Below are 20,169 nucleotides of genomic sequence, written 5' to 3' on the forward strand. Positions count from 1 at the left end.
CCCCAGCACCCCCTGGCTGGTGCAGCCCCCAGCACCCCCCTGGCTGGTGCAGCCTCTGTCAGGTGCAGCCCCCAGCACCCCCTGGCTGGTGCAGTCCCCAGCACCCCTAACCTTAGCCTGCATCCATGAGCAGGGCCTCCCACAGCTGCTGTCACGGTACCGGCCGGGCTGGGTCTCCCCGAGGTCTGGGTCTCCCCGAGGTCTGGTCCTCGCCAGGCTCACCTCGCTCTCGACAGAGCCCCTTCCCTTGCTGCTATGAAGACTCGGCCTCCTCAAGGCAGACTGCGCAGCCCCAGCCCCACCACACAACGGGGACTTCAGCCAGGGCCTTGCCTGCCCCAGGGACCGAGGTCCTGGCCTCCTCAGGATTCTGCCCCAGCCTCAGTCCGGGCACCCAGAGATGCCCCGGTCTACCGAGGAGAAGACGTCATGGAAACCGTGTTCTGTTCAGTGTTGCCGAGATGGCGGGGTGTGTTACCCAGAGTGGTGCCAGCAGAGTGTGCTCAGTCCTCGTGGGAGGAGACCGGGGCCCCGGGAAGGCCGCTGGCTTTGACCACCGTGCCTGGCCGCCGCGTTCTCTGCAGCCAGCACCCTCATCTCTTCACTCCCTGAGGGCTGGCGTTGCGTGGGTGCCCCTCCCGGCTCCTGAAACACCACCTGTGTTGGCCCCTGGGTCGCCCTCCACGAGCCCCCAGTGCTGCGGGGCGGGGTCGGCCTGGGTTTGGCCCCTCTGTCACCCGTCCCCGCTGGGCCGCGCCGTGACCCAGGGAAGCCGCAGCTTCCAACGGGCAGCGTCCAGCCCAGCTGGTAGGTCAGGATCGGCGCCATCGTCTCCCCGCCCCTCTCCACAGCAGCACTCAGCAGACCCCCGGGGCCTGGCTCTGCAGGGGTGGCGCCCCACATTCCCCTGCTTTCCTCCGGCCCCTTCCTCCCCTGCGTCTGTCCTGAGTGTGCTCTGTAGTAAGTTCACTCAAGTACATAAATGTTCCATACGGTCAGGACTGGCTACATAAATTGTAGAACTGACAAGGAAAATTGGGGAGCCTCTTGTGTTGTCTTTTACACTGAGGACCTCAAAGGGGTCTTGGATGGCAAATGAGGTACAAAGGGCCGAGATTTTCCCCCAGTTGTCCACATGGGCACTGTCCTTCCGATCTCCTACTACTGGGTCCCGAGCTGTCTGCCTCGGAGCCACTCATGCAGCGTTTTGGGGGACACCTACCATGTGCCAAGCTCAGTACGAGGAGCTGGGATATAGCCACGGCCAAAACAAACATAAATCCCTGCCCTCACGTCTCGCCCCATTGAGACAGACAGCGCAGTGCTGGCGAGAGTAAGTGCGCAGAGGACGAGGGAAGCAGGGGTGGCAGTGAACCCCTCAAACACGCTCCCCTCTGTGCATTATTTCATCTTGTCCACACAAAAAATCCCGCACGAGTGGGCCCATTTTAATTCTTCTTTGTGGAGGGGGAGACTAAGCCCCAGAGAGGTGACCGGCCTGGTTCCACGTAGCGGGAGGACGAGAGCCACGACCCTGCTCCGTGGCCTCTGACTCCCGAGCCTGCACCCTGAGCCCCGGGTTCAAGAGGCGTCTCTGCGCACCCCTTCCTTGACGGTTCCCGCCTCTCCAGAAGGACCCGGTGCCCTCTGCTGCCTGTTCCTCCCGCTGGAACCCTGGAGGTGCCACGGGAGCCGCGTGCGCCAGGCAAGCCCCGTCGCCGCCGGGTCTGCGTGGTGCAGAGCGTCCCGCGCGCCTCTCCCCGAGCGCCACGCAGCCGGGCAGCACCGGGGCCCAGAGCAGCTCTGCCTGGAGCAGCCCGGCTGCCTGTAGGGGCGGCCCTGGCTCTGGTGCTGTGCGCCCTTGAGCTCTCTGTCATGGCCACAAGCCAGCAAAGCGTGCGTGCGTGTGTGTGTGTGTGTGTGTGTCTGTGTGACCGGCACATCTTAGGAAAGTGCAGCCCGGAGCGCCTGGCGAGAGGCTGGCGCGGGGTGAGCGCAGGGCTCCGCTCAGAAACCCGCACCCGCCCTTCTGCCCCCACGAGACGAGACGCGACGGGCAGATTTGTGTCCTACTCTGCCCCTTCCCGCCCCCGCCCCCGGGCTTTACCAGTTTAAACATTGGTTAACATAAGCTTTTAAAGTCCCGGGGCCCTCAGACTGTTTTTCTGTTCCTTTGGGCTTCATTCAGGTATTAGTCCTGGCATTTGTTGGAACATTTGATTTCAAAAGGAGAATTTGCCTTTGGTATGTGTTAAATTATTTTCTCATCGGGAAAACTCATCCAGCTGTAGGGAGAAATGAGGACAGAGGTGGAGTTAATTTGATCCTGTTGGAGTTTAATTAAACTTGTTATTAAGGTAACTTAAAATGAATTTTGCTCGGAGTATAGTAGATTTCATTAAACTTTGGGAATACCGGTACTTAGATGTCTGCAGAACGCCGGGGGACCCTTGCTTGGCACACACTGGAATGCTCAGGCTTTCTTTTTTTTAAGATTTATTTATTTGTGCATACAGAACTGGGGTACAGGCCAGAGGTGCAGGGGCGGTGAGAGGATTCACCAGAGTGGGGAGCAGGACAGGCCGACTGACGGAGTACACTGCTGGGGGGAGCAGCGGGCGGGCCAGGAGAGGTCTTCTTCGCCCTGCGGTCACCCCCTGGCCTGGATCAAACTCGTGCTGAGGCAGCAGCTGGCTTCGCAGTGCTGCTCTCTGCCCTGCTGCGCCACCAGGGAGGGCCGAGCGCACGCTTTCTCCAGATGACGGTCCGGGTGGCGGCCCCTAGAGACGGAGCAGAGTTCTGCAAGGGAGTCAGGAGCCTGGCTTCTGCCCGAAGTGTCTTGTGCTGTGCAACCTCTGGCAAGTCACTAAGCAGCTCTGAATCTCAGTCCTGCCTTTTTTTTTTTTTTTTTTTAAGTTTTATTCATTTATGCCTGTGTAGACCAGAGGTGTAGGGGCTGAGAGGACTCACCAGAGACAGAGTGGGGAGCAGAACAGGCAGACCGACAAAGTACACTGCTGAGGGGAGCAGCAGGCGGGTCAGAAGAGGTCTGCGGCGCCTGTGGGTGGGCTCCCTGGCTGGGGATCGGGCTCATTCCGCAGTGGCTGGCAGCAGTTTGAGAGTGTTGGGTCTTTAACCCCTGGTTCACCTGCGAGGCCCGGCCTCCCGCCTGTAAGGAGAAGAGGCATGGCCACATTACGGTTTCCAGACCCAAGAGTGAGAGTGCTCAGCCCCCTCCCTATCTGGGGCTGTGTCACATTGTGCTTCTCACCTCCTGCTGTACATTTGTGGCTGTCAAGCCTTGTCCTTTTTTACCCCCATATGGAGTGAGAGCAGGCTCAGGGTTGCTGGCCTCGTCGGGTTATGGTTGGGACCCCAGAGAGAGAACTGGCGTGGCCAGTGAGAGGCAGTGGGCCCTCTGCTCATCCGCGGCCTTCTCCCTGAGGGCTGAGCGCACACAGTGCTTCAGAAGAAAAGTCTCCGCCTTTTGAATGCCTCCTTGGCTGAAGTTGTGCTGTGGCCAGGTATCTGGGTTTGGACAGCTGATTAGAACATTCCTTAAACCAGGATAACCTCCAAACCAGAGGCCCTGCCTCACGAAGGCTGTAGCCAGAAGACGGGATTAATCAAAATAGGATTAATCAGAGTGTGGAGGAGCCACTTTCAAGACCCTGAGTGATTGGGCTGGGGGTGAATCTGGCCTGGAGGCTCCCACTTGGGGTTCTGGTAAGCCTGGTGGTGCTCCCGTGGCAAAGGTGGTGAGCACCCTATGCTGGCGAAACTCAGAGCTGGGCCGGCCCCGGGCAGGGTCTAGCCTGTGCCTGGCCCCTGACATCTGCCGGCCACGACCTGGGCCCAGCCTCGTCCCCTCCCACTGCTGGGTCCTTCCTTCCCGGCCTGTGCGAGAGCGCCGTAGGCTGTGCGTTGCTCTGGGCCTCGCCCATCCCGCCTGACACACAGTCCTGCCATCTCCGTCAGGGCCCCAGGGAGCCCCTCCCCGCCGCCCTCCACCTGGACTCTGGCGCTTGCCCCCAGAAATCCAGCTCCACACAGTAGGCCTGATACGAGCCACCGGCGCTTGGCCGTGTCCCTGCAAGGTGTGCTGAGCTTGGGAACCATCCTGTCTTGTGTCCATTATTTGTACTGATCTCTTTCTTTTTTCTTGAAATGGCCACTTTGAAAGTCTTTTTAAAAAGACTTTGTTGCAGAGCAGGCTGTCAGAGGGCCTGAGGTATTGGGGAATATCTGTTGCTTCCTCCTGTGCTGTCAGGAACTTTTCCCAGAGAGGGTCCAGCGCACACCGGCCACGAGTTCTCAGATTTGTCTTCCCAAATCTGGGTCTGCTCTGGATCCCCACGGCGAGGTAGGGCTGGCGTGGCTAGGGAGAGCCAGGCTGCCTGGAAATCGCTTCCTGAGCGTCCAGCCTGCCCAGCCCGTGCCTGGTCTGTGTGCCTGAGTTTGGGTCTGAGAGTGAAGCCCTGGGAGGCAGGTGGGCTCCTTGGGGAGCCTGTGTCCTGGGCCTGGCACCCTTGGCCCCACCACAGAGGGTGGGAGGGAGAAGTAAGCGTCTCTTGGGGAGCAACGGAGGTGATTTTTATTTAGACCGGCTTCATTTAGCAGTTCAGCTGGAGCATATTTGGGGTCTGCATGTGTATTGCATTCAGCGCTGAATTCCAGGGCTTCCATGTTTAGTGGGAAAGAGTCCTTCAGGGTAGTGTGTATGTGTTGGGTCTACTGTAGCTTTGTGCAAAAGGGATTTGAAACAGCTTATAGAACTCACAGACAGCAGTATGATTTTAAATCAGGGAAGTGGGACACGGAGAAAGTAGAGGAAAATAATACGAATAATGGCTACAGATCCGACTGAGCCTCCTGGGAGTAAAAGCAAAGAGAAGCACGAGCAGCTGTGTGGATTCCTGCTGTCCTCAAAATACCGCCTAGTCAGTTACTTTGAACTCAGGGGTGTCTGGGGCGCTTGGAGAGTGGGCGGGCAGGCAGCTTGTCTCGGTTTGGCCCCAACGCCTGCAGGGAAAGCTGATGCCGCTGCCGTCCCACCAGTTAACCTGGGCATATGTGGTGTTGGGAGGTGAAGTCAGCCCCTGTGCTGCCAGTGCTGCCGGCCGGCCACCCTGATGTTGAAAACAGGATGCTGAGTCACATCCTGCGGCCTGCAGCATCCTGACTGCCTGCCCCCCACAATGGGAGGCTCCAGTGGGCAGGTTGGCCCCCTGTTGTTGCAGAAGTGGTCCCCCAGCAGGGGAATGCTAAAATTAGATCTTACATGACCTGGGCTGTGTGCACAGGAGGCCTCAAAATCCCCACACCCACAGGCCAGGAGGAACTGGAAAGACAGATCTCGCCCTCCCTTCCCCCCACAACCGCCTGGCCCATGATAGGGCTGCCTCTGTTCTGGGAGGTGCAGAGACAGAGAGAATAGGGCCCTAGGGCAGGGAGAGAGACATCAGCTAGTGTGGAGGAAGGTCTGGAAAGGGTGGCTAGGGAGAGCCATTCACTGTGCCAGTGACAGTGATCAGTGAAATGGTCGTAACTGTCACCTCCCAATAAAGTTACAAGGAGTGTTCTACCAAAATCCAATTAAGCAGAATTTAAAAAAAATTAATTTGAAACATTATAAACATACAGCAAAGTTGCAAATCCAGTACAGAAGTCAGTTCTCGGACTGTCAGAGAATAAGTGGCCTGCCTGATGCCGGTTACCCTTTGAATACAAGCCAGGGAATTCTCCTACAGGCCAGACCTTCGACCTTTGACCTCTGACCCCGATGCATTACTGCCATCTAATCCTCTGATCCCTTTCTGGGTGCCCTGTTTGATTCAACAATGTCCTTTGTCATAGCAGGGTCCCGCCCAGGGCCCCCCCGTAGTGTGTGATTGTCTCTGTCTCCATCTCTGTCATCTGGGGCATTCCTGGATCTGACTCTCAGGACTGGACACTCGGAAGGGACAGGCTCGTTGTTTTGCAGTGTCTCTTAGCATAAGTTGGCCCGACGTTCCCTCACAGATGCCTTCGGGTCTTGCTCTCTGGCAGGAATGGTGGGAGCGATGCTGGCCCTCCCTCGGGGCCTGTGGACAGCAGCGGGTTTGGTAGGTCCCATCTGGTGCTGTTCGCTGTGCCCACCAGGGGCTTTTGCCCGGCTGGGCTGGGCTGGGCAGTTACTCTTTCCCCTTATCATTAAGAAATACTCCTCGGAGGGGCATTTGGAAACGATGTTACTGTCCCGTCCCCCATCAGGCCCCTGTGGGCTCCTGTTTCTTTCATTCAGAGGCTGGTCCCCTGTTGTAGCGTTGAATTTGGAATTTGCTCTGCCCGGGTTTGGCCAGTGGGATCCCGTTGAGTCCGCTTCCACGCCCCTTGGTGTGCCTGCACCACCCTGAACCCAGCCCTGCTTGCTGGGACCAGACGTCCAGGCCCGTCCTGCACTCCCGCGCCATCTCGGAATCGCTCATCTCACCTCGGAGCCGCCCCGCTTCGCTTCCTTTCGGTGAGAGTGAGATTCAGAACTGAGGTCGTTGGGCTGCTTTGTGCTGCTGCCCATGGGCCCTCGGGGCAGACCTGGGCACGGGGATGTGTGGGCACGCCCGGCCCTGGCACCTGGATCCACGCCAGTGAAAGGTGTTGGACCCCAGTGTGGGGACTCAGCTCCCGTTCCGCCCAGCCCTCGGGGCGCTGTCTCCTTTTCTCTCCGCTGGTAGCTCCTTCTCCACAGTGAGGAGCTCGGCTCCCAGTTGCTCCCTTTATTTTACTTCTTTGAATTGTTCCCGGCCTGTAACCCTCAAACTCTGCAGCCACTTCTCCTGCACATGCGTGACCTACCCACCCCAGACACCCCAATTTGGAGAAGTGTGCCTTTGCCCCAGCTCCAGGGCCCGCGCTGCTCTACCCACCAGTGCCTTTACTTTGAGTTGTTGGGAGAAGTAGATTTTCCTGGCTGGTTTTCCCAAGAGTCAGTTCTGCAGAGATGCAAGCTTCAGTCAGACGCCTGCCTTCCTCGCCTGGCGTCTCCACTTCATGGCCTATGAACTTGAGCAAGAGGTATCATCTCGCTGAGCCTCAGTTTCCCCATGCGTGAAACATAGGTGGATGATGAAAGTTAATGCCTATGTGTCACGTGTCCAGCATGACGCCCACAAAGATGCTGGCCATCAGCATGGTGGGCACTGTTCGCCCAGGGAGGGCTCCGACTTGGAGAAGCTGCTGTGACTGGCTCGCTGGATGCCCAGGAGACGTGGAGTGCTTGGTCATGTTGTTGGAAGTGCTTGGTTGCCAGGGGGCCCCGGCTGCCACGTGTCCTGACACCGCGCATTCACTTGGGGAGTCCTGCTTGTCCACTCACCATGTCCCAGCTGCGCAGAGGTTACCTGGCTGAGTTAGTCGTGACATGCCCAGAGGCGGTAAGAAAGGCCGGGCCGGGTCAGCTTACCCATGAGTGTTTACTGAGAATTCTGCAGGGGGTAGAGTTTAAAAATCATGAGTAAATGGCCTTGAGTCTGATTGTGAAGACTGGTGTGATGATGACTTCACTACCAGTTTGTAGGTCAATAAATTCAGGAATGTGGTCAGAGAAGCGGGAGCCTCCGTTTCCTCACCTGTGAAGTGAGGGGAGGCATAAAAACATTGGAAGGCAGGGCCGTGGCTTGCAGCTGGGGTGGGCCTCCATAGAAGGCCTCCTGGCGAAGGCCCGAACCCTGGAATACAGGCATGAAGTGGGGATACAGGTGAGAGAGGGGGAAGCTTGAAAGCAGAGTGAAAACATCGGGAGGACAGTGCAGGGGAGACATGTGGCATGGAGAAGGGGAGAGCAGTGTGAGGTGTAACGAGAGAGGTTTTTACGTAGAACCTTTTTCTGACGGTATTATAAGCGCCTTGAGGCCAGGAGTGTCAGATAAGGGGAATGGAGTTCGCGATGTATAATGGTGAGTGGTGGCCCCCAGGACCAAGACGCTTGGACTCTGCAGTGAGTCCGAGTTCACATGATGGGAAGTTGGGCAGGAGTGTGGGGAGAGGGGGCAGCGCCTGTGCGGGGTGGGCCTGCAGCCAGAGCCCAGCCTGACCCCTTCGGCGGCGCGGAAAGCTTCCTGCTGCGCTGCCTGGGCCCTCCCCGTCAGCCGTGTGGCTGATTCGCATGCAGTTAGGCGGACAGCTTCATCAGTCACACTTAGCCACACTGGCACACGGGAGGTGTGCCACACAGCGCTGGGCTGTGTAGGCAGGGACGGTGGCCTTCTCGTGGGCAGTGCCGCCCTGCCGGGCACTGGGCATCCATCGTGGCGCATAGGAGTGCGGAGGCCCAGCGCTGCACTGGGGAGGGGGGCCCCGGGAAAGGTTAGACCTTGGAGGAGAAAAGACACAGGACGGAGCTCTAAGCCAAAGAAAGAACTTAGAACCTGGATGGTTGAGACAATGTGTTCTTGGAATTTCGGAGTTGTTGCAAGAATATTTCCTTCGTGTGCCTGTTATTTCTGGCTGGGGGGGGTTGTCTTTGCTGCCACTGCATTTCCCACACAACGCGGCCTTTATGCCTGCTGCCCCTCCTCGGGGGGCTCAGATCCCGGGGGACCAGATGTACGGAGGCAGGAGCATCAGCTCAACTGTTGTAGGGCAGCCTGAGGGCCCGGAGGCTGTTGAGGAACTCTCCTCACGGTAGTTCAGCGACTCAAGATGCGTCATTGCTGCCTTATTTATGTGAGGGAAAAATTCTGCTTTTGCGAGTTTGCTGGTATATTCAGCTGCTTGCTCTTACCCGCTGGTATGAAGGGAGCTGGCTTTGGAGGATGTTTCTTACTATCTGAAATCCTTTTGGACATTCCTTCTCTCTGAGAGAAGCCCACGCCTTCCAGCCAAACAATACAAGCTCTGCCGTGAGCCCCACCGCACGTCTTGCCTGTGACCCCATTTCCCAGTGCCGTGCTCTGCAGAGTTGGAAACTGCCCGTTTGCAGTGTCAAGGAACAGTTTGGGGCTATAGCTGATAGGTATGCCAGCTGAGTTCCTTGTTTTCTTATGTTCTCAAGAAAGTATTTGGAGCAAGACCTTGCCTAATTACACTGTGAGGCACAAAATTAAAAAAAAAAAAAAAAAGTTTGTTGCAACTCAGGTCTCTGTGACTTCTGACCCAGTAAGTTAAAAATGATGGACTAGCCTGCGGGAGATCAGTTGGAAGAATTTTGCATCTCCACCTCCAGTCTTCTTTGGTAACTTCAGATACTAAGTCTTCAGTCTCCTTTGCATCCCTGTGAACCTCACTTTGCCAGGAGTGGAGTTCTGAGTCCATCTGACATTAGCGGTGGTGACCGGAAGTAGGGCTGTGTCCACCCAGCTTCACTGCTGCCGCTGCTGCCGCAGGTCACACCACCCCACCCTCTGGGGGAGCATTCTGTATACAGGTGCAAATTGAAGTCTCAGTCCAGTTCTGCCCCTTCTTGGTCCTATAACTATGGATAATCCACTTCTCTTCTCTGTCTTCTTTCATCAGAATGAAATTGTTAAAAAGTAAGCGGAAAGGGCCCTCCTTGGTGGTGCAACGGGTTAGGACACAGCCGCTTCAGTGTGAGTTCGATCCCCAGCCCCAGAGGTGACCCACATGGTGCGGCAGACCTCTCCTGACCCACCCGCTGCTCCCCTCAGCAGTGTACTTTGTCAATCTGCCTGTCCTGCTCCCCACTCTGTCTCTGGTGGTGAATCCTCTTACCGCCCCTGCACCTCTGGCCTGTACCCCAGTTCTGTATGCTTAAAAAGATAAATAAATCTTTAAAATAAAAACAATTAAAACTTTAAAAGGCCCTCCCTGGTGGCGCAGTGGTTAAAGCACAGCACTGAGAAGCTAAAGCCACTTCCGCATGAGTTCGATCCCCGCCCGCCCCAGAGGTGACCCACATGGCGTGGCAGACCTCTCCTGACCCTCCCGCTGCTCCCCTCAGCAGTGTACTTTGTCGATCTGCCTGTTCTGCTCCCCACTCTGTCTCTGGTGAAGCCTCTCACCACCCTGAGCCTCTGGCCTGTACCCCAGTTCTGTATGTACAAATAAATAAATGTTTAAAAAAAAAAGTAGAAAAAATGTAGGGTCAGGTGCTCAATAAAGCACCATTCAAGTGAAAAGTGTCATTTACTTATTTCAAAGAGCACACATTGAGTGCCTGCTGTGTACTGGGCATTCGGGTGCTGAGACCTTGTGCGACAGCTGATGAGACCTTGTGCGACAGCTGATGGCTTCTCCAGGAAGGAGCCCGAGGTTCATCAAGCTTTGCATGCTCTGAGACCTGAATCTGTTTGTTCACCCAGGGGTGATCACTTTCTGAGAAGCCAATTTCTGCTATCTAGACTTATGGGAAATGGATTTATAAAGCAGGATAAAAGGTTGTGAATTCACAGTGGAGCCTTTTGAGACAGAAGCTGAATCCTGCTCTCCGTAGGGTGCATATAATGCAATCTCCCTGCTCCCGAGCCCCCTCTTTATTTGCTGATCCTTCAAGGTTTCCTCCAGGGAATCTCTCTGGGCTGCGTGTCCCTTCCACGTGCATGTATGTGTGGGGGGGTGCATCTGCAGCCCCCTGGCCACCCCTCTGCCGTGAACCCCACTGCGCTTTACTGTCCCATGTCTGTCTGGCCACTAAACTAAGGTCGTTCAAGGGCAGGAGCTGTGTCTGTTTCATTTTGAAGTCTACAGTCTTAGCACTGACTGTGCATGATAGGGGTGCAGTGAATATCCATTCCTCCAAATGGAATTAACGAAACCTCCTCCTGGGACAGCTCATTGATTCCCCTTCTTCAGTGGTAACAGCTTTACGTTCATTTTCCCTTCTCTAGAATCATCAACAAGTCCACTGGATGAACTACTGTCCCTAGTAATCACCCTGTAGAGCTGAGTGCAATCCAGTGTTAATTCTACCCATGTAAAAGTAGGCCTGGGGACTCTCCCTGATGGTGCAGGGGATTGAAGAGCAGCACTCTGAGGCTGTCTGCAGTAAGCCACTGCATCCTGAGTTCCACCCCTGGCCAAGGGGGTGACCCACATGGCTCAGCAGACTTCTCCTCTCTCACCCGCTGCTCCCCTCAGCAGTGTATTTCAGTTAATCTGCCTGTTCTGCTCCCCACTCCGTCTCTGGTGAATCCTCTCACCCCCCCCCCCGCACCTCTGGTCTGTACCCCAGTTCTTGTATGCACAAGTAAATAAATCCTTTCCCAAAAAAAGTAAATAAAAGTAGGTCTGTTTGAAAAATTAAAATAAATGTAGGTCTGTTCATGTCAACCAGTCCAGTCAACTTGGGGCCCTTGTCAGATTCAGTACTTTAGCTTGGAGTGTCTGAATTTTTGCATGGTGCTGCACAGAAATCCTAAAACAGACACAGTGAGCGTCACAGTGCCACTCAGTCCAACGGGAGGGGTTGTGGAGTCGGCAGGAGGCACTCTGCCTTGTCGGCAGCCGCGCGGCAGAGGGCTGCCCTGCCCTTGCCGCTGCCGTGTGGGTGGTGACCCGGGCTGTGGGCCCCTGAGAGCGGCAGTGTTTGGCAGAAGAGGCAACCTGCAGTTTTCCACTAACCTGTCTCTGCTCCTAGGGAAGTGTCACATTGTTTTCTGGCCTAGTGTGACCTCCCTTCATGGCCCCTCATTGTGCTCCCCACTTCTGTGGGGACCTCACATTTTTATTAGTGTTAGCGTTCACCAACAGAAAACATTTTCTTGTGCAAGTGATGGGAGGTGAGGGGCCAGCCTGGTGCATGGTTGGAGGGCGTGTGGACTGGCCCGGCCCAGTGGGAAACAGAATGGAGTTTCTCAGAAGATTAAAAATAGGTCTGCTGCATGGCCCAGCAGAGCCTCCTCAGTGTCCATCCCAAGAAGGCAGAGACTAACTGGGAAGGACTCCTGCACGCCCATGTTCACTGCAGTAGTAGTATTTACGGTGGATAGTCTGGAAACAACCTCAGTGCCCACGCAGCAAACCAGGGATGAAGAAGATGTGGTATTTATCCAAAGTGGAATACTACTCAGCTATAAAAAAGATGAAACCTTGCTAAGTGACACAAGAATGACAAATACCAGGTGATGCAGCATGACCAATACCGGATGATTTCACTCGTGTGGAATATAAAGAAACAAAGCAAAGGAACAGGCGAAGCTAAACCAAAACAAATCCTAGAAACCTCACTAGAAGTGAGGCTGCCAGGAGGGGAGGTTTAAGGGTGGCAGCAGAGGGGCAGGGGCCTAGTGGACTTTCCTGGAGGGTCGCCGGTGGTTCGGTGTGGGCATGGAGAGGTAATATGCACCCGAAGAGGCGTGAGCCCCAAGTCATATGCGCACCAACATTACCTCAGTTTAAAAACGACACAATTAAAAAACTTTTATTGTGTACCTACTGTGTGTTAGGTCTTTTTTCGAGGTCAGTTTTCTTTGTGTCTTCTACTATGGTTAAATCCAGGAAACTCCTGGCCTTAGCCTTGGCTCTGCATCAGAAGCACCACCGGGACATTTTTCAAAAAAGCAGATCCCCGGGACTCGTTACGCACCTTCCGAATGAGGAGAATCAGCTGAGCCTAGACCCAAGCGTGGCTCCATTCTAGAAGTTTCATGTTTCTTTAGATGGACAGCCAGAATTGGAAATCAGAGATATTAACATATTGTGTATTGTGATGTTTCTGCCCGCCGTATTTCCAGTCTTCAAGGTATTGTATTTCTAAGTAGCATGACCCACCCCTAAACCACCCAAAAGCAGAGCCTCCGGGGTCTGCCTGCCGAGGCTTGGCAGGGCTTGGCATTATCTGCGTCTGCACGTATTTGGTTATTTGGGATGAGCAGAGCCCTGCAAATGAATATCAGAACTTCCATAGAGTAGAACGTAAGTTAGACCCAGGAAGTGTGAACCCCACCCCAGTGCCTGTATTTTGGGAAAGTTCACAGTGCACCAGAATCCCTGAGGGGGTGTGTTGAAAACGTGGCTGCCCAGGCCATCCCTGGAGATGCTTTCAGAAGCCTGGCTGGTTTCCTCCTGAGTCACACGGCGGAATAATGACTACCCTGCAGTGCTGTGGGAATTAGACGCCCTGGCACAGCTCAATGGCTGGTACAGTCTCTGCCACATGGCAGGTGCTCAGCAGACGAGAGACCGTGGGTGAGAAGCAGCTTCTCCACCAGCCTGGCCGGCCACTCCTGACGCCGCTCTGGGCTCCCACTAAGCCCTAAGGACTTGCCCGTGTGTCCTGTGTCTTAACAGCGAGACTGACAGTGCCGGACACGGCAGAAGGACTCCGCTTCTCTCCCTGAGGTTCTGCCTCCAGGAATCGAACCTTCTCTTTCCTACACACGGTGCTGGGAGCAGACCTGAAACCTTGTCCCCGCCCGGACTTCTCGACCGCCTACCTGGAAGCGGGCCAGGCTGCAGGAGGCCCTCGGTGCAGGCACGGCGGAGGTGACACGGGGTCTCAGCCCTGACTTTGGCTCCAGACCAGCAGAAACGACGGGCGTTACTGGAGTTAGGAAGGTGGGTGTGGGGCAGAAATGTGGGGCCAGTCCCATCTTGTCGAGAAGTGTGCTCCCCGGCAAGCTGTGGTTTCCTCAACCGCAAAGCAAGAACAGTTGTAGTCTCAGTTCTTTTCTGAGGGGGCATCGATCCTCTGAGAACTGGGGAAGCCTTGTGGATGACGCCTCCCCCACCAGGTGTTTCAGAGCCTCCTGCTGGGGGCCCTTTCCTCTCTTGGCTCCTTTCTAGGACACTCTCCCACCCTGGCCTGCATTTTGGTTGTTCCTGGCTTGAGGGTTATTTCATTGTTTGAGAGGAGTGAAAGCAGAGCTCCCCGCTGGCTGGCTCCGGCCAGTGGGTGTTGGGGCTGCCTCACCTCCCTCGCCCCTGTCAGGGTAGCACCCCGAAGCTCCTCCCACACGTGCACATGCTGATCCCTCTAGCTGGGTTCCCCCCTCCAGATAGCGATTAGCAGGACTAAAGAATTTTTAGAATGTAAAAAGGCTCTGAAAATGCTGAGTAACTGTGACAGCTGCCCACGGTCACCGTGGAGTGAATGGACGGAGATCCGAAAGAAACAGAAGCCCTTCAATACGTGGACGCCACCAAGAGGGGCTCCCAGCCGCGTGGCACTTGGGCCCGGCCGCCAGCTGTTTTCCCTCCCCACTTCTAACACACACCCCGTTGCTTGTTCCTGGGGCCTACAGAAAACAGCCGTAGGAGTAAAGTGGTTAGAGGAACTTCAGCTGTTCTGCTCCCCTGAATGGCCGTCTTTCATCAGGAGATGCGGGGACAAGGGCCTTTGTAAACCCAAATATCAGGGGAAGACAAGAATTCCACCAGAGCTCTTTGCGCTCAGGGTGGAACCATCCGACCAGGAGGCTCCTCTCCAAGACTCCAGCCTCTCCCCGGACCCGCTGCTCCCCGGCGCCCGGCCTGCGCGGGGCTCCAGATGTGAGGGGCCGTCATGAGCCTTTGTTACTTCACTGACTTCTGCATCTCCCTGCAGCCAACTCACTACTTCAGCTGTCCAGAGGCTTCCAGCCCAGATTAGTACGTATCGCCACCTCTGATTTCTGTTTTCCAGCCCTGTGTCGGCTTCAGAATGACACTGCTGTTAGACTCGAGGGCTGGGGTATGTCGAGAGCATCGATTGAGGTTTCTGTCAGTCTTCAATGCCTTGTAGAAGCTTTAATCTGTGCCATCTTCTCAAACGGCAGGAACCAGTGTCTGAGAACATGCTTGTCCCGTGGAGGCCTTGAGGGTGGGAGGAGGGAACTTGCTTTTAATCTTGCGCCTCACCTTCCATCGCCCAAGATTTTCCTTAAGGCCACCGAGGAAATCTTTTCAGTTTTTTGGTCTGAGTCTGACCTCCTGTGACTTCAACTCTTTTGAGGACTCCGTCTTGACTGTCATCTGGGAGAAAGCTGGGAAGGGCGATGTGTGGTTTTGCACAATTCGGTTCTCAGGGTCGGAATGTCCAGCACCAACAAGGATTTCGCGCAGGACCTCCTCCCCGCCAGCCCCCGCGGCAGCATGAGAGGCTGGTGTGGGGGCCTCCCGGAGCCCCAGCAGCAGGAAGCTGCCCTCACCAGGGACCATGAGGCCCAGGGCTTGCAGGGAGTGCAGAACAGAAGACGGGAAATGGGGTCACGAGGATTTCATAAATCCTTTCGGCCCCAAGTCCTCCAGTGTGGTTATCCTGCGGCGCCCGGCTCCCCTGTGGCGTCCAGCCCTGTGCTGCTTACAGTGGGCTGCTGCTGCTGGCCACCCTGAGAACAGAGGTGAAGTGTCCTGGGCCCCCGCTGGTGCAGCACCCAGACTGTACATGCAGCTGGGAGCTCTGACTCTCTGTCAGCCGCAGAGACACAGAGGAACAAGCAGCCTTGTTGAGCGGCCCGTTCCTTTGCATTGTTCCTTTTTTAAAAAAAAAAATTTCCAGAGGAAATGTAAGGGAAAACAAGGGAATTTCTGCCCCTGATTTCCAAGGCAAAGGTCATCGTTCATGGCTGGATGTTTCCAGAGCACGGGGGTTTCTATTGCATGGACTTTTTCTTTCTTTCTTTTTTTTAATAACTCACAAACAAAAGAGGTTGATGTTGCCTCGCAGAAATTTCGCCAGCAGTTTGGACCGTCTGATTGCACGTATATGTTTCACGGGTCTTGGAGTCCCTTGGCGACTCTTTCAGGTTTTGATGAGAATAAGTAGAAAGTGATCTGTGTCTATCTAAAACTGCATGGTTCTGAAAACAAACTTAGTCATAAACTTTAAGGAAAGACAAGATGACAAGTGTCAGGGGTAGAAAAATGTTGGGTGACCCTGCATCCAGCTGGCATACGATGCCCTGAGATTTAACTGCTCGCATGGGTGCTAAAGAGCTCTCTGTCTCCGGCAGGTGAGAGATTGCAGAGAGGAGAGGCTTCTCATTTCCTCCACTAGTAGTAATCCTGGCTCCTTAGTGCTTGAAACTTGACGCACAGATACATGACTAATATGGAGAGGTTGGCAGCCCACTGGCCTGGAAGGGCCAGGAGGTGTAAAGTTTCGGTATTATGAAACACAAAGCCAGCTGTCCGTGTCTCAGAGTCCAGAATCAGAGGCAGAACTCGGGCGAGAACTTTGGCTACTGAGCAGTCACTGTTTTTAGCGTGAGAATCCGCCAGAAAAATGAACAGATTGCAAAGTGGATTTAATGATATAGAAAAAGATCATTTTGCTGATTTCTGGAGCTGTTGACTTAGATGTGAATTTCTTGGTACATTTCTCAGCTCCTAAAATCAGCTCATAGACTCCTGAATGTTTTACTCCTGCATGAGAATGTTTAACTTCTTGTATTAGGCGTCTGAGGCAAAGGTGATCTTTTTTTTTTTTTTCATATTACAGAAGACATCCTTGTATTTCAGGAGTTGATTTGCTTTCTGTTAAACAGGAGAAAAAGTGTGGCTTTTTCTTAGAGAGTTTTCTTTTTAAAGTTTTCATGGGTTAATTGGGTGCTCAAGAGAGGGTTAGTGGTGTATAATTTGAACTATGATCTTCTTTCCCCAAATTAATAGAAATAAATTTTCCCTTCATAACATGGATGTTTTGTGGTGGTTTGGAAATCAAACAAAAATGGTCACTTAAAAATTCATATTTGCTCAGTAGAGAAGTTTGAGAGATACTAAGAAATATAAAGAAAATGATCACATGTGGTGCCCCCCCCCAAAGAAAATAAAACCCAGTCATCATAACCTGGGTGTATGTCATGGAAGATCCTTAGCCTGCTGGTGCTCCTGAATGCGCGGCAGCATTAATATCTGAGGGTTTCCTTTTCAGTAGTGTTAATTTCTGGATAAGCAAAAGATCTTTTTGAGAGCCAGATCTTCAGTTATCACTGGAAGCAATGTTTAGGTTGAATGCGGATGTAATTGTTAGTTAAAATAACAACCCAAAGGAAAATCCCACCAAGATTCCTTGTACTGAGACCTCGTCGGGTCCACGGGACGGTTCCAGGAGCGGTTGTGGGCACAGCGACCCCGGTGACGTCGCGTGACGGGTCAGCAGCCGCCTGCTTTCCTGGAGATGGTGGACATGAGCGAAAGCACCTTCCCTGGGGTGACACCGAGGGAGGCTAGGGGGCGTGACGCCGCTAACGGCCAGGGAGTCTGAGCCACAACCAAGGGTGACTCACGCGCCCTCGCACACTTGTCTGTTTTTAGAGGATGTTGTATCACAGCGAAGCCCTTTACAGGGCCCCACAGGAAGGGCCTCCTGGCTCCGGAGCGCCCGTAGAGCCCAGGGTGTCGGAGTGTCGGAGCAGAAGCGTTGTTTCACCACGCCGGCTCTGGCAGTGAGCTCGTGCCAGGGCTGGGGAGAGCCCCACGACGGGACGGTGTGGCAGGGGAGGTGTGGCTCCCGGTGCATCGCTGTCCTGCAGTTCCCAGTCTGTTTCCCGCCTAACTCTCTGGTTTTGTCCTTCCCAGCTTAAGTGAGAGCTTTTTCATGGTGAAAGGAGCAGCCCTCTTCTTACAGCAGGGAAACAGCCCTCAAGGCCAGCGGAGTCTGCAACACCCCCACAAACATGCAGGTAAATCCACGTTTCTCATACCGGAACTTGCTTTCTGTGTAACCAAGGCACCTCCCGTTGCCGGGGGTAGCAGGGTGCTGCTTTCAAGGCCGGGGAAGTGGAGCTGGGCGGGCTTGGCGACCACTGGCGCGGATCACGCTGCTGCCTCAGGCAGGCGGGCGGGCCTCACGCCTCCAGTGGCACTGGGGCGCTGTTCTGGTGAGCACACGGGTCTCCATAGGAAATGAGGGGCATTCTTTTTGGGTGGCCAGTGAGCCGCAGATGGTTAGTGGCTGTCTTTTAGACACGGCACCAGAATGTGTCTGATGATAGCCGGGTGTTGTCCCCTTGAAAATGACCCCTTTGGGGTGTTGCCTGCCTGTCTGGGGACCCTGGAGACCCTGCCACTCCTCTGCTCCTTGGGGAGTTTCTATAGGAACCTTTGGCGTGAAAGCAGGGGTGTTGACTCTTCACTGGTGGCTTTGGTTTGGGGAAGTCGCAGGGGTGGTGAGGTAGGGATCAAACCTGGAGGCCCAGAACCAGACAGCTGAGAAAGGCCTGCAATGGGGCTGGTTTTCTTAGGTCACTTGACATTGAAACCAAAGGCAGTTTGAAAAGAGGAATTCAGAAAATCATTTGCGTGAAGTGAATCTCTGCTTCACTTCTCGGGGGGACCTGCGGTGGCTCCCCTCGTGGGGCGGCAGGTGAAGCGGGCTGCAGCCGGGCCCGGCCTCCGCCGCTCTGGTCCTTTGGTTGGTCTCCCCTCAAGTCCCCAGCCTCATGTTCATCCTGAGCGCCCAGGGCAGACGCCTGTGTTGTCACATTGACAGCAATCACCACTCGGTCTCTTTCCTCATTCTGACATGTACGTAAACATTTAGGTCTGCTTTCAGCTCAGAAAACACTCGCCTTGCCCCCGGAGGCAGTGGGGCTTACCGGAAGACTGCTTGCTTGGGCGGCAGGGACCTGGCTTCTGGGCGCGGGACTGGGGCTCCCCGAGGGCCGGGGCCAGCGCTGAGCCTCCGGCCCCCCACGCTGCCCGTCAGCCACCCGTCCCCTGGAGGAGGTGGGCCTTAAAGTCTGCGCTGTCGTGTGCTTCCTTGCTGCTCCCTGTGTGGCGGCTGCCGTCCGTAGCACAGTGACGTCAAGTACAGCCATAAACACTCTCAAATTTGCTCCCAGCGCCGCCCCGTTAGGCGCTAAACCATGGCCGACGTCCTCACCGGAGCACATCCAAGACGAATGCTCAGGCTTTGCTCACCACGGATCACATGTCTCCTTCCTCTAGTTCAAAGACTACTTTTACCCTGTGAGTGATCTTGGGGAAGCAAGTGCAAACCCTCTTGTGGAAACCCGAGGCCAGACTGGTCTAGACTGGCCTGTGCATCTCTGAGGGCTGGCAGGACGGGGCCCTGGCAGGACGGGGCCCTGGCCAGCCCGCTTCTACTCCTGCTCTGCAACTGTCTGGCAGCCCCGGGGGTGGCCGGTGCCCAGCCACGCAAGGACGCTGCTCAGACCCCCAGCCCGGGCTCGGGTGTGACTCTAGACGCTCCTTTCTTCCCTGTCGGTCCTGTCCTGTCCTTGAGGAGGACTCTGTGGTAGCCCAGATCCAGCCAGCCCCGTCCTCACGTTCTCTCTAGGGCTTGTCCTTTAGGCCTGCGTGGTCTGTGTTTTCTGTAAATGCTTAGTGAACGTTTCAGCACAGAGCGACCTTGTGTGCATGGCAGACAGGGCTTGGGATTTCTGTCTGTCAGCAGTTCCACTCTACAGACGAGCCCACTGAAAGGCGTCTGTGTGGAGAAGGTCCCTTTCACTCAGGCACTCAGCAGACAAAGAGGATTGTTTTTGCCTCTGTGGCTCAGAACAAGGCTGGCGGGGCCCGGGCGGACGCAGGCCGGCCGTGGCGGTCTCATGTTGGTGACCCGACATGGGAGTCACAAAGCAGGGGAAAGGGAGCATTGGCTACCCCAGCCAGGCCAGAGCCAGCTCTGCCGTGGCCTCTGGGGGAGGCCAGCCGAGAGGGGCCAAGTGCTGAGAAGCGGAGCCTTAGAAGCAGCCTCGCGTAGGTTTCTGCCGATTTTGAAAGGTGGGAGAGCTTTTAAAGTTTCCCTCTTGATTCAACAGGTGACTTGCCCCAACACCTTCAAGTAATGATCAACCTCCTGCGTTGTGAAGATAGAATCAAGCTGGTAAGAAGAGAAGAAAGTGGCAAGTTTTAATTTTTAATTGTGAGATTTGGTAGGGAATTAGGCACGAGCGATGGGAAGGGAGGGGGGGCACGCTCACGTCGCAGACGCTCCCAAGTGTCCTCCCGCCCCGCTGTACCCAGCAGATCCAGGGAAAGATGTGCCTCTCTCCCTGTTGGCCGGTGCTAAGGTGGAATCTTCGCTGTCTGGGTTTTTATTTGCTCATCCATTTGACAAACTTTGGGGTCCCCTCCAAGCCAGGCACTGGCCTTGACGTTGGGGACATAAACAAGGCTTGGCTCCTGCGCCTACGAATCTCCTCTTAGTTCCTAAACTTGTTGAGTGGCTGCTGCAGCAGAAGTCCCTGATGGTGACTTGGTGAAGGAGGGGCCAGGGAGGGCCAGCGAGGGCAAGGGAGGGCACCTTTACCAGGAGGGCCCGGGAGAGCACCTTTACCAGGAGGGCCC

The 20,169-nt window shown here is 55.1% G+C and overlaps 1 protein-coding gene across 2 annotated transcripts in view; it reads left to right on the plus strand.

Annotated features, from left to right (window-relative positions):
* The window catches only part of SSH1 (slingshot protein phosphatase 1), a 53,878-nt gene that overhangs the window by 10,131 nt on the left and 23,578 nt on the right, over window positions 1-20,169 (plus strand). Inside the window, exons 1-3 of one of the 2 annotated variants that reach the window (XM_004690683.2) lie at window positions 14,356-14,523; window positions 17,434-17,537; window positions 19,641-19,705. In XM_004690683.2, the coding sequence (XP_004690740.1) occupies window positions 14,438-14,523; window positions 17,434-17,537; window positions 19,641-19,705 (255 nt within the window). In that variant the 5' untranslated portion in view covers window positions 14,356-14,437. Of the gene's footprint in view, window positions 1-14,355; window positions 14,524-17,433; window positions 17,538-19,640; window positions 19,706-20,169 lie in introns of those variants that run through there. The other variant, XM_012731175.1, reaches the window with a different exon arrangement.

The sequence above is a fragment of the Condylura cristata genome, unplaced genomic scaffold (genome assembly GCF_000260355.1).
Source record: "Condylura cristata isolate star-nosed mole 26May11 unplaced genomic scaffold, ConCri1.0 scaffold00029, whole genome shotgun sequence".
Lineage (NCBI taxonomy): Eukaryota > Metazoa > Chordata > Mammalia > Eulipotyphla > Talpidae > Condylura > Condylura cristata.